The 13,561-nt window shown below is 34.6% G+C and overlaps 1 protein-coding gene across 2 annotated transcripts; it reads right to left on the bottom strand.

The window, feature by feature from the left end:
• Window positions 1-27: 27 nt before the first annotated feature.
• LOC140982714 (serine/threonine-protein kinase STY46-like) lies at window positions 28-10,523 on the bottom strand. Of its 2 annotated transcripts, none has more exons than XM_073449373.1 (16): window positions 9,976-10,523; window positions 7,835-7,949; window positions 7,156-7,265; window positions 6,887-7,006; window positions 5,913-5,985; window positions 5,371-5,481; window positions 3,990-4,040; window positions 3,737-3,876; window positions 3,546-3,653; window positions 2,625-2,698; window positions 2,178-2,353; window positions 1,887-1,982; window positions 1,362-1,442; window positions 1,211-1,261; window positions 660-800; window positions 28-537 (listed from the first exon to the last, which is right to left on the bottom strand). In XM_073449373.1, the coding sequence occupies exons 1-16, from the start codon at window positions 10,167-10,169 to the stop codon at window positions 514-516; spliced, it is 1,665 nt and encodes a 554-aa protein (XP_073305474.1). In that variant the 5' UTR covers window positions 10,170-10,523; the 3' UTR covers window positions 28-513. The 2 variants fall into 2 exon arrangements, with proteins under 2 accessions (XP_073305474.1, XP_073305475.1); XM_073449374.1 differs by having other exon boundaries at window positions 6,887-7,000.
• Between the last annotated feature and the right edge of the window lie 3,038 nt (window positions 10,524-13,561).

Genomic DNA, 13,561 nt, shown 5'->3' with positions numbered 1-13,561 from the left:
CTTCAATATTCTTCTAGAAGATAAAAGTGAACGAATCATGTTTTTTTATTAAACTTTCAATACAGACATTTCCAGAAAATGGATTCCGAAAATACTATTCCAGAAATTGGATTCCAGAAAGGAAATACAGACATTTTCTGGATTCCAGAAAATGGATTCCAGAAAGGAAATCAAATATTACATATATTTCCAATGCAAATATGAAATTGGACCCCAACAATGGATGAATGAAGCAACTCCTTCACAAAAACGAGCCACCACAAACAGGGCAAAAAAAGCACAAAAAAAACAAAATACACATTGTACATATCTTTATAAGTATAGGCTTTTTCGCGGAACTTCATATACAAAATTATCGTCTATATATTTTTTTAAAACATTACAAACATACCTTCTTGTCACGTGTAACCAAAAATCCCTATAACCTTCATATGAAGAGCCAATGAGGGAAAAAAACCAAAACAAGCTCTCGCTAGTTACAACCAAAATGTGCCGAGTTTGTTAAATATATACTCAACAGCCATTAGGTGCAGTCTCCTGTAAAACAATGATTTCAAGCCGTGAGTTAACGACTAATCAATTTCATGAATTCATGCGTAATGTATCTATATATTTGTGCAAGAGGGATGGTCTTTAGTAGTAAAAGCACACTCCCCTACCTGTACTTCATGTAGGAGTTCCTCAAGTTCAATTCTAATCTCGGTGAAGGAAGGTCGTTTAGTAGGGAGAGTTTCCCAACATCTTTGCATCAAGTTTAACAGCTTGGGATGTACGTGTTTTGGGAGTTCTGGTCGAAGACCCTATCCCAAAAATATAGAGCAATGATTAAATAGAGATGTACGAGCAGGTAAATGATACGGCAGATTGAAATTTCTTCGAACTAGGGCAAACAGTGGCATGCAGTATGTCATAATTCCACCATAAGATACAAGATATTCTTTCGATTCATTCATGTTTTTGTAGTGTCCGTTTCAAAAAAAATATTGCTGGAATTGCCAGGTCTTAAGATTTCATCCCCTAATATTATGCATCAACATGAGAACACAACGAAAAGATGATAGAGTTAGCTGCTACATGACCTATAAATATGCAAATGTGATACAATGAAAAGATGATACAGTTAGCTGCTACATGACCTATAATATGCAAATGTGATATAACGGCTCACAAATTATGTTAAACAGAACATCAGGGAGAAACACATGCTAACCTGTCTCACTCCCAGGGCAGCCTGTAGAGGTGTCATTGTATCATAAGGCACCTGGAAGCAGAAGAAAAGAACAGCAATATTATGAACTGACTTCGAACATGCTAAGTCTTGCTCTAATTATCATTTATAACGGCTGAGTTTGAGAACAAACCTTAGCTGTCACAAACTCCCAAAGAACAATAGCAAAACTGAATACATCTGCTTTTTGGTCATATGGTTGATGATTTATCACCTGTGAAACAGTTTTAGTAAACACTAGCTTTCAGAGAGTGCAAGAAATTAAAAAAAATGCAGATGGCAGATCAAAGCATCAAGAATTTAGAGGGTTCATGGGTTGAATTAACAAAGGAATTTCATGAAGGATGCCTGCCATTCAAACATTCATATGCGCAAGCCTTTGAAGTTCTAAATATCAAGACAATAAGTACCAGGTCAACGAAGAAAAATTTCTTTCGAAACAAGAAATGAAAGATGGTGCTCAGACACGACAAAGACTGGTATAATATAATGTTGGTCAGGACTGAGTGGTTTTCCCAAGGACAGATCTTACTGCACCACATAGTCAAAATTTAGAAGCTAATATATATATAAACAATTCCAAATCAAGACAACAAAGACTGAATGCATTGAATAACAAATTACACACCATGACACTATTCAAGTAAAAGTATTATACCTCAGGTGCCATCCATCGATATGTTCCAGTCTCTGCAGTCATCACACCACCATTATTCTTGAATCGAGCAACTCCAAAATCTGCCACTTTAACAACCTTGAAACAAATTATCACACTGATCAAGATAAGTATAGCACCGTTACGTCAAAATCAAAAGATCCTAAGATCAAGTTAGAAGGAATCTTATTCATAACAAATATAGATTCCCCAGTAGCGGAAACTACTTACGCCGAAAAATATCAAAGTGACAAAATGGAACATTAAATAAATGTTAAGACATCATGAACTCACATGACAAGTATCCATAAGCAAATTTGCTGTCTTCAAGTCCCTGTGTATAACATTCTGTTGGTGAAGGTACTCCATTCCTTTGCAAACATCAATTGCAAACTTCAGCAGCTGTGGTAGCTTCAATACATGATGATTCTTGTGTAAATATTCATAAAGGCTCCCTCCAGACATGTACTCTAAATACAAAATCAGAAACAACATGAATAAATTAAAAAAATTAGATAACAGTTGTAATCAATATCCGACAGATAATTTAATTGGCAATAAGATAAAACAAAAGGAGGCATCCATAAAGATAACAATAAATGCTCATAGTACCAAAATATTCATTCAACAGTAAGGTAGGAATAGGAATTCGTTCAGAACAAAAATAACATAAAGCACACAACGTGAACCAAAATTATTCGGAAATGTGAAATCAGCTCAACCATATAGAAAGCACCATACCTGTTACAATGCATAAATGAGGTGATTTCGTGCAAGCACCGATGAATCTCACTACATTTCCATGTTGAACCTGCCTGAATTTTAACAAACAAAAAAAACGAAATATTACTAGAATGAAAAATAGCATGTTTCTATTTATGGCTCGCAACTCGGACAGCGAAAGTAGTATTTTCATAACTGTACGGAGAAAACAGTATCTTAAAGGGAAACTGTGACAAACAAATAATTTTGATTAAGATGAGCACTTTTCTTGTTCTGGATTATTGAGAAGTTCCACAATTCCAGTTTGAAAATATAGATAAGAAAGTAACAAAATGAGGTAGCAACAGCAGTGCCACAAGATATATATCACTTTTATTACAGGTAAGGCATACGATAACTAGTGATCGACCAGGCATTTCTAATAGCAATCATATCATGGCATTACTTTTGTTGGATGATTTCCTGACACATGATTGATGCAGGAGTATCTATAAAGCAATTCGCTGTTGTCTCAATTTCATGTTACTTGGAAAAGAAAGAAGTGTTGCACCAGTGTCATCTCATTTTAGGACATTTTATTAAGCATCACTAGATGGCGAATGTTAGATGCATCACTGACATATGTAAGCTGTCTTCCATCTTTGGGTTTTGTCCAAGAATGCCTAATTTCTTACTAAGATATTTTCATGTTTATGAAAATTCCACAGAAGTAGCTTGGATATTAAAACCCAGAGCACAGAAGGCAACGGAGCTCGAAATAAGAAACTAGAAGAAATGTTATCATTTTCTAAAACACTTCCAACATTGAATTTATTTGGCAGACAACTCAAGAAAGAACTTTATTTCACAAATTTTCACATTTTAAAAAAATAGCCATTTAAATCAAATAAAAAAATTCTATCTGAATCTCAATAGTAAAAAGCTGCAAAGAAAACCTACCTCAAAATGGCAACTTCTTGTGCAAACTCTGTCTCCAGAGAATTATTCAAATGCTCAGATCTGAGGACCTTAATAGCAACATTATGACCATAATATACACCATGATACCTTGTAAATAAAATACATATGTAAGCAAGTATAAGGCAGGACAAACAAAGTCAAAAGAATTTATCATAATGCTTTCAACTAACAAATCTCCACAAGATCCGACAGCGATTTTTTCTCCTATCTTCAACAGTCTCCAATCTATTTCCCAATCTTCAAACTTAGTTTTTGCAGCAATAGTTTTCTCTATCATTGATTGTGAGTGTGATGAAACAGACAATGATCCCTAAACAAGAAAAACCAGAGAACTGGTGATGCAACATTGATCTCCAGTAATTTATAATGGATGAGGAAAAAAAAACTGTTTCAAAGAAGACAAGCATAGTCCATATTGATTACCTCGCTTCTAGCAATGGCTTTTATCATTGCTTCATATAGACTCTCTGTATCCTAGCCACGATAATTCAAGGTCAACAACATATCCACTTTCTCAGAAAATACAATCAACATAGTCTAAATGACTTTCATATAAAAAGTTATAACAAAAGAAGACAACCAATAGTTAAATGAGAGCCTAGTAATGCTCGGCCATCCAATCACCAAGTAATCAATATATTGGCTGAAAGTGTTAAGGCACATAAAAACATGGCCCTTCAGCGAAGTATGCCTAATCTCTGTTGCAGGTTTCATCACCACTCTCAAGAATTAACTGTTACTCAATTTTACACCCCACAAATAAACTCCCTTCCGCACCTTCCAGAAAACCATAAAAACTCACATGCAAACACATGATAGAAATTCTTAAACACTTACCGTAAACGTAAAGCTTATGCCAATAAAAACTGATCATGGATTTATGAGTTAGTTCCACGAAATAAATGCAAACAACTATATTTTTTTCGGTTTGTGCTATTTAAAATACAAATGATAAAAAATCACAAGGAAATCAGAATACTTGGAAACTTAAGCCCAAAATGTGCCACCTTTGTAGCAAATGAAAGACCGAAAAAAGTTGAAACAAGTTTGCATGGATTATTTTATTCAGGTAGAAGATTAATTGGTTAAAATACAAAATAGAACAAATTTTTCCTGTCTTGAACTTCTATCTTGTAATTGAAAGAGGGTGATTGATTACAACTGAGAGATGTCAACTGTGCACAAAGATAAACTAGTATTTCATTTTTTCATACCCACCAGAAAAGATATTTACCGTAATTTAACATTTCACTTTTTTTATTACATGTGTGTATTATTGTGCCTACTACAATGCAATTGCAATTGGATCAATTATCTTCATGATCTATTTCTTAGCAGATGTGTGCCAGGTCAAATTGTAAATCATGTGGTTTCATGTTAGCAAGGACAGACTGATATTCAGTCAATGATATAAATTGTTTTATTGAAAAAATTATAATAGGTTGGGTTGAAAACGCTGAATTTGGGCTGAAAGTATATAAAACAAGTCAGTAATCTAAAATCAAGTGTTGTCACATGGGGAACCTTAAATTGTAGCAACATTCATGTAGAACAATTTCAAGTTATACACAATCTAACTCAAACCAACCAATTTCATTGGTGACCCCTGCCTCCACAAAATTTCAAATATAAAATCCCAAGTTTCATAATATTACTGAACTTGGTCGACATACAGTTTATAGTTATACATAATCCAACTCAATCAAACCACTTTCAAAATGTGACCCCTGTCTTCACAAAACTTCAAACATAAAATCCTAAGTTTGATAATATTACTGAACTTGGTAAGCTTAACCACAGATACCTCAACAGGCCATCCATCCACAACAAATACGTCTAAAGAGTATCCATCAGTTGTTGAAAACACATGAGCTTCCCGAATGTTGAGTCCTATGTCCGAGAGCAAAGCAGAAAGCTGCAAACAAGAGAAATACAGTAAGCAGAATCTAAGTTATGATACTGTTATTTTAGGCTCAGTTGTCGATCGAAGTTTCTAAATGAGAGATCTTCAGGGGCAAATTTCCAAAAAGGGGAGGGAAGGTAGGAAGAAGACACGGGAAGGAAAGGACTGATAGGAACACTAGAAACCATGCTTTAATCTTAAATGGCATACACAAAAGAAATAAGATGCCGATTTCATCTCAAGAAAACTAAGCACCCATGCATAGAACAAAGGCATGAAATATGCAATGCATATTTTGATCAAGGTTTAATAAGAACATAGTCGAAAAACAAGTCGCCAGAATATCTCCACATCACAAAGGCCAAGACACAGGAGTGCAGGAAAGTTCACAAATAAACACCAACATTCTGAATAACAAGGCAGAAAATCCTTTCTTATTATACCTGACTAAGAAGCTTGGGCTTGTCAACAGTAGAAAATATCATTTCATGGATAGGTGTGCGAAGAGCTTCCTTCCTGCACTATATATTTAGATTTCAGATTCACTTTTGCACATGAAACAGACCAAACAATACAATACACATAGCCCATATCTTATATATTCAGCGGAAAAATCCAGTAAATTGAAAGCAACAGGTAGAAAGGTCTTAAAAAACGTTATTCAAAACGGTAGTTGTATCGATCAAAATAAAGAAAATTACGAAATAATTAGCTGATTACATGTGCTAAGTGACAAATAAATCTCTTGACAAAGAAGCCTCGAGGTTTAGTTAAAGATATCATTTTGTGCGTCAGAGGGAACGGTTGTTATTGCAGTTTCTTGACAAAGGAAAAAACATTATGAAATATAAATAAAAAAAATAATTGGAACGAGAAAATATTAGGGATTCTCATTCCAATGAAAGGACTGGATAATAAAACTACATAACAAAGTAATTTATATAGACTTACCAGAAAATATGACAATATTACATAACAAAGTAATTATATAGGCTTACTAGAAATATGAAAAAAAACTAACCTATCTTTAAGTGCTAGAGATAAGAAACTATAAATAATAGGATTTAAAACAAACAAATAAATGATAAATATAATGCAATATAACAAATATATTTCCTCTAATTGTCTTCTCACCCCAAGCAGCACAAGCTGATAATTGGATAACAGTGGATCCAGGGAACAAAACATCTTAGATAAGTACTACATCTTGAAAATCCACAGAAGAATCTTGATTCAGAGTCTTGATTGTGTATGAAATATTAAAGTTACTCAATTCATGAAAATCAAGGATTTTTACATATAATAGGGAGGGAAAAAGAGGTCCTGACTTTTTAAGCCTGTCATCTTTCAATAAGATATTACTTCTCATCTTGAAAATGTTAACAAAGAGCATAGGAAAAAGTCGCAAAGTAAGTACCTTCTAGTCAAATCTTCTGCAGGCTTTTCTCTGCTTATGCCATTAGAATTCTTCCAAACACCCAAATTAAGATCCTCTAGCTTAGAACAAGTCTCAACATCACCCAAAAAATTCCTGTTTCTAGTCACATGCAGAGAAAACAAGGACAAAGTGCGAGATGAACACGTAATAGATACACTCGTTGAGAACCTATCTTAACAAGAAAAAGAAAATCATCCTTATCAGTGATGTAATGCATTAAATCGGTATGCATTACATATCACAAGTACCTATGATTTAATAATTGGGTATGGTCATCCTCATCATCAACAGTGCCACACAGATTTGCGGCATGAGGAACACTTATAACTTGCTCATCATCGACCATTGTGCAAATATTCTGAGGAAAAATGTGTGTAATAAAGCAAAGAAGCAGCAGAATAGAACAATAATTTAATGAAGTTCCATAGTTCGCACAGTAGGAAAATGCAGAAAAGAGCACGACTTCTCATCTACAAGAAAACTGTGGATATATTAAATTCATCCAGGGAAAATTTTACCAGTAACCATTACTCACGAAACGGTAAATGACTACCATTATGAGATAAGTTTCTTAAAGACTCCTAACCATCATTGCTCAATTGACACCATCCCAATTTCAGTTGTCAATCGTTTTCTTTCTGTTATTTCAATTTATAGCTCACATTTAATAATAAAAAAAACCTTTGGCAGCAAAAATACGTCTTCAAGATTCCTATCTCCTACCAGCATTTAAGTATCAAATTGTCAAAAACATACTAGATCGGATATCCATTCCCCAAAAATTTCATAAACTTTGGGCAAATGTTGATTGCAACTAAGATATCGGTTTCATTCTTATCCCACTAAACAGATGACAGTCTTATCAGTGATTTTTCAGATGGCACAAGAAAGTAAACGAGGCCAAATGTTTATTGAAGGCATGCATACCTCCAAAAAACGGATATGGAAAACAGGTCGATTATCAGGATCCTTTGCTCTAGCAAGAAGTTTTTGATGTAACAACACATCTTCCACTCTATCCAAATTTACATCCAAACTGTAACTGAAAAACATACCAAAATAAATAAAGTTGAAGCACATTAGGTCCATGGCATCATAAATTACAACCACCCCAAGTTTTCATAAATATCATATATCATAAAAAATAACAAAACCAACACGACATCAAGATCAAACAAGACAATAAAAATATCGTAAAACACCTTAAGGGATTCAAGTAATCTTTAAGTTTAAAACATCACATCTGAAAGTATCTATTTAAATCAGTCAAGTACAACTCCAAGAAATGTAATTTGAACTAACACTAGCACGTGGAACTGCATATCAAAATCGTAAGCAAATGCTACAAATCCAGTCTGTAATCATGTTCGAACTTCAATTCTATCAATTTCATGGCTTCTACGGTATCCTCAACTACACTCGAGCTTCTTCTTGGCTCCTCTAATGATCCGTCATGAAATAGAGACAATTATTCAACATGGTTTAGGGCCATGAGAATGGCTCTGCATCCTAAAAACGAATGCTGCTCTGCTGATGTTTGTCAGATCTATCAACCCATAACCCCTCCAAATGGTGTCTTAAATAAAGATGTATACATGAAAAATACACCAGGACTTGCGATACATGAACATGATGATGATCAGGTTTGTAAACTTCAAAAATCTCACTATAGGTTGGGCAAGCATCACAAAATTGGCTATTTCAACTGTTTTCACCAGGTCGAAAGCTGATTATTCTTTATTTATTTGCATAACCATCTTGGATCAGCATTCATGTGAATACGTTATTATAACTGGAAAAAAAATTGCAGCTATTGGCTGCTTGAAGTCTTCCTTGCATTCTCAATTTCATATAAAGTCTCGGCCCCCTCAAGTATTTTCTTGGAATAAAAGTATCTTACTCCCTAATAACTTTTTTAATCTGTGTAAATACACACTAGGATGTAGGCCTTGTGGGGCCAAGACCTGCTAAATTTCCAATGGAACAACAATGGAAACTAACTTCAAAAGTTGGTGACCTCCTTAAAGATGCAACTCCCTATCCTCGACTTGTGGGACGATTAATCTATCTTATGATTACTTATCTTGCCATTATTTTCGCAGTCAACATTCTTAGTCAAATTAATAATGCTCCAAGAAAGCCTCGTTTATGCTGCAATGTGTTCACTTTGATGCCTAAAAGAACTCCCAGGTAAGGAATTTTTGGCAACTTCATCAAGTAGTTGTCGATCAATGGCATGTTACCGCTCAGATTGGGCAAGTTTTCCTATGACTAGGTTGACAACAAGATAACAAAATGTCAAGATATTTTTTCTTGATCTTCGGCTGAAGCTGAATGCTGTGAAATGCCACAAACAATCTGTGAACCACAATCGATGCAGTACTTATCAGTTGATCTTAGAATTTTTTCCCAGACCTCATTCTATATTTTGTGACAATCAAGCAACTACACATTTCCAGCAATCCAGTTTTTCATCAAAGAAACAAGCACATATTCAAGACCATCCTTTTAACGTGAAAAGATTCAATCTAGTCTCATGTTGCCTACAGCTGATAAATTTACACAAGGTTATTACAGTGATGCCTCAAGTTGGGATTTCAAGATATTCATGCTCCAATTTGGAGGGGGTGGTTTTGGAATGTAATTGTTACAAATCCATCGCCATAATTATGTTAAAAAATCATTGTGATATATAACCACTAATTGATCTGTTAGTCAACGTAGGAATGTGACTTCCTTTCCTTTTGACAATTATATCAGTAGTATTTCGGGATTTTCACAATCTTGTTCAGCCACAAATATATCTACTCTATATATAGTGCCATGTGACAAGTAAAGCTGACTTCTTTCCCTAATTTATACTCTACAAATCCAAGAGTGCATCACAAACTGCACACACGCATCAAGTTTCTTCAAGAAGGAAGAAAATATTTCTTGGTAAAAAGAAAAAGGTTTCCAAGAAATTCGACGACAAAATACATGCATTCGAAACAAAAAAAATACAAATTTAACGAAATGGAACATCCATCACACCCCCAAACTCGTCAAATATACATCCACACAGATACCTCTGAGGCAGACGATTGAAGTGACCCTCCAACTGTTCACGAAAATCAGGATTCCCAATCGCCTCTTCGTTTCCATTCTCCATCAACCGATTGTACACATCATTCCTGATCACATCGTGTCCGCCGCCGCCACCAAAGCTGCCGTAACTCCTCGGCGGCGATGAACTCTCTCCAACCTCCTCCACCAAATCCATATACACAATATACGCGTGCACTATCTCGACAGCAAACACTATCACCAAGTTTGAAAAAATATATATAATACATATAGCTAACTGAAATCCATCGGAACTCAAATCTTTTCTCCCAACGGTAGGTGGAATCTAGAGAGGGTGGCAAGAACTGATTCGGTATCCTCGCGTCAACGCAGGGGTAAAATGGTCCATCATTACTGTGGCAGGGAGAGGAGGTTGTGTACAAAGCACTGTGCAGTGGTAAGAGAGAGAAATTGGGGTTTGAAGAATGTCAAGTTCTTGTTTTTCAGATAAAGACTTAGAGACTACAACTGCTACAGTTACGTACAACTTGTGTATGTATTGAGTGTGCTCCTGTGAGATGAGGGGTGTGTGTATTGTGTGTGAGAGAAGGATAGGCGCAAAAGGTTGAGTGCGAATGGATAGGGCTCTGAATTCGGATTGCGTGAAATGCCTGATAGGGGCAATGAATCTTGATAGAATTACAAAATAGTCTACGTTACGTTATCAAGGATATGTTTGGTGTCAGTGATTCCTTTCTTGTTTTTATGGGTTTTTTTAATTATTAATTTAAAAAATAGTGTGGACGGTTAGGGGTTGCAAAATGCAATACGACTCGTCAACCTGACACGACCCAACACGAAAAAAATCAAGTTCGGATTAGGATTTTTCGGATTCGGGTTCGTACTAGGTTAGACGGGTTTCGGGTTGGGCCCGATTTTAAAAAAAAAATTACCTATATTTTTATATATGGTATATTTGAACAAAATTTATTATATATTTATATGATAAATTTTCATCATTTAATATTTATTTTATTTATTTTTTATTTTTTTAACAATTTTTTATTTAATTTTCTACGATTAAACTTTCAAATTTAAATCAGAAATTTTGTTATTATGTGTTTAAATTAAAATATATTATTATTTTTTATTTTTTCGAATTTTTTTCATTAATTTTTTAAAATAAATAAAATTCGGGTTACTCGAGACGCGATCAAGGAATGGAGACCCGAGGACCATAAAAAGAAAAATATTTTTATTAAATTATTATTTTTAATTATTTAACATATGGTATATTCTATATGTTATTTTCGAAAATGGTAACTTTTGAGATATTTTTACGTGTCGAGTCATATTATAAATCGGTAATCAATTTTTGACAACATAGAGACTTTTTACAGACTCGGTTAATATTTTTGAAAACCATCCTAAACAAAATATTTTATTTACTATCTAATGGGCCCATTATATTAAGGTTTTTGGGCCAATGTTTTTGGGCCAATTATATTAAGATTCTATATACCAAAGCCTTGTAATTTCCTAAACCCTGAACACTCAAACTCACGCCTCACACCACCTAGAGTATGGTTTCCTCCATCAACACCCACGCACACACCACACGGTTTTGAAGGCAATTCACGTGAATATTGAAGGGAAACTTCAGCAAAGTCTTCTCACCCGTCTCTCCGCCAACGTCCCTCGTGTCAAGTATTGTTTTCGTGCGTGAAATATGCAAAGGCAAACCTTAATCTTCCTTCACTAATCGTTCATACCATATTATGTGTATTTAACATAATTGCATGAAAAATATGATAAACTTCCTTTTATTTTCGTTTTTGAGGCATATATATTATAAAACTTGAGTTTTTATGCTTTTTTTTAAATCCATGTTTATGTTGCACAAAGGGGCTGCCATGATAGGATTATGAAAGGAGACGATTTTCAGCATGATTAAGGGTCCATAGAGGCTTGGCTAAGGGCTGGACAAGAATGTAACAAGGTAGAACGAAAATTGGGATCATATGGGAACTAGGGTTTCGGTTTGGGCTTCCTAGAAGGGTGCGGCCACCAGCTGCTGTAGGGGCGTGTTCAGGGGTCCTAAGGGGGTCGAGTCATGGTCCTAGGTGGCTTGAGGGGCGGCTGGTGCAAGGGCTAAGGCTGTTGCGAGTTCCTTGGGCGTGCGCATCATGAAGAATTCGCGGGTTTGAGGGCTGGTCTTGTATGGGCTGTAGAGGCTGGTCCAGTAGAGTCCTAAGGGTTCATTCTAGGTCATAAGAAGATTGGTTAGGGTCTAGACTTGATGGTTAAAGGCTAGGCTCGATGGATTTGATGTTGGCTAGGGCCAGGGTTTGAACAAGGGTAAGGAAAATTCAGAAGGTTGTCTAGGCTTTTCCGAGGGTCTTAAATGGTTTGATTTGGGTTGTATAAAGTATGGTTATGTTTTAATAAGCTATGGTTCAAATTTGGCTAAGTTTCGAGTCGATTCGGGTTAAAACCGAGACGTAGTTTCGAGTTTTAAAACGAATTGAGAAATTAGTCGAGGAGCGTAATTTTACGTCTAAAAAAATTTTATGGGTATATTGTATGGTGTTATGTTAAGTTTGGATGTATTTGGGTCGTCGTTTCAAGGTCTAAGGGTAAATTGGAAAATTTAGGGTTTTAGGGACAAAACGATCATTCTACACTTGAAAAATGTTAGACGTCCTTACATTATCCTCAATACTGTAATGAATGTTAAAATGTTTATTTTGAAAGTATGGGATTTTATCTTAACTATAAGAATATATGAAATATAATACATGTCTAACATTTTCTTTAAAGTAGCTGGTATAAATTAATTTTATATTATTCTCGCGATAATTTAATGTAAAAGATAGTAAAATAATCCTTCCACTTCACATAGCAATCAGCAATGATGAATCTTGAAATTGTGGTGTTTTGACAGTGGTGGCTCCATCCAAGGAGCATAAAAAAGTTGGAAGATTTATACAATTTTTTTAGAGAATTTTTTTTCTTCATATAATTAGATAAATGTCAATACAAATACTTACAAATATTTTTTGCCAGACGCAAAAGTCTTTATACTTTATTTTTAGCCAATCATAAAACGAGATTGTCAAATATTTACGAGAGTAATTATTCATATAAACACCACTAGATATTTAAACTAAACAAACTTAAATATTCGAGTGGAACAAATCCTCCATGTTCCATGGCCAATGGAGAGTACTTAATAAACATTTCACATGAAAAATGAGCAAAGTAAACTCAATGTATCTGGATCAAAATGAGTAGTTGTATTAAAGCTAAAAATAATTTATTAAATTTAAAAGTAATAAAATGATTTGAACAGTTGAACCAACACACTACCTAAAATAATTGTTTTTATCTATGTTACATCGGGAGTACGATACATTTTATACAAGATCTTTGTACAGACATTTGAGAGTAACACTCTCGATTTATCATCGTATGAGTTATGAAACACTTGAATAGATGAAAAAAAACTTGTAAATTTTTATCAAATGGAGAAGGGATTAGATTCTTCTATTAGCATCAATCCCTCTAAAGGATATTTCTGCAACATAATCACTCATAGTGAGTTATGAA

Source organism: Primulina huaijiensis, chromosome 8, assembly GCF_012295235.1.
Source record: "Primulina huaijiensis isolate GDHJ02 chromosome 8, ASM1229523v2, whole genome shotgun sequence".
Lineage (NCBI taxonomy): Eukaryota > Viridiplantae > Streptophyta > Magnoliopsida > Lamiales > Gesneriaceae > Primulina > Primulina huaijiensis.
The sequence above is the reverse complement of the archived record's forward strand: the minus strand, read 5'-3'. Positions and strand labels throughout refer to the sequence as shown.

What these genes read in the sequence shown, in the direction of transcription:
- LOC140982714 (XM_073449373.1), bottom strand. Translation starts at nt 10,169, where the DNA reads ATGGATTTGGTGGAGGAGGTTGGAGAGAGTTCATCGCCGCCGAGGAGT. An exon ending in TTCAATCGTCTGCCTCAGAG is followed by an intron (nt 7,950 to 9,975) that starts GTATCTGTGTGG and finishes TATGTTTTTCAG; the next exon opens with TTACAGTTTGGATGTAAATT. An exon ending in ACCCAATTATTAAATCATAG is followed by an intron (nt 7,007 to 7,155) that starts GTACTTGTGATA and finishes GCATGTGACTAG; the next exon opens with AAACAGGAATTTTTTGGGTG.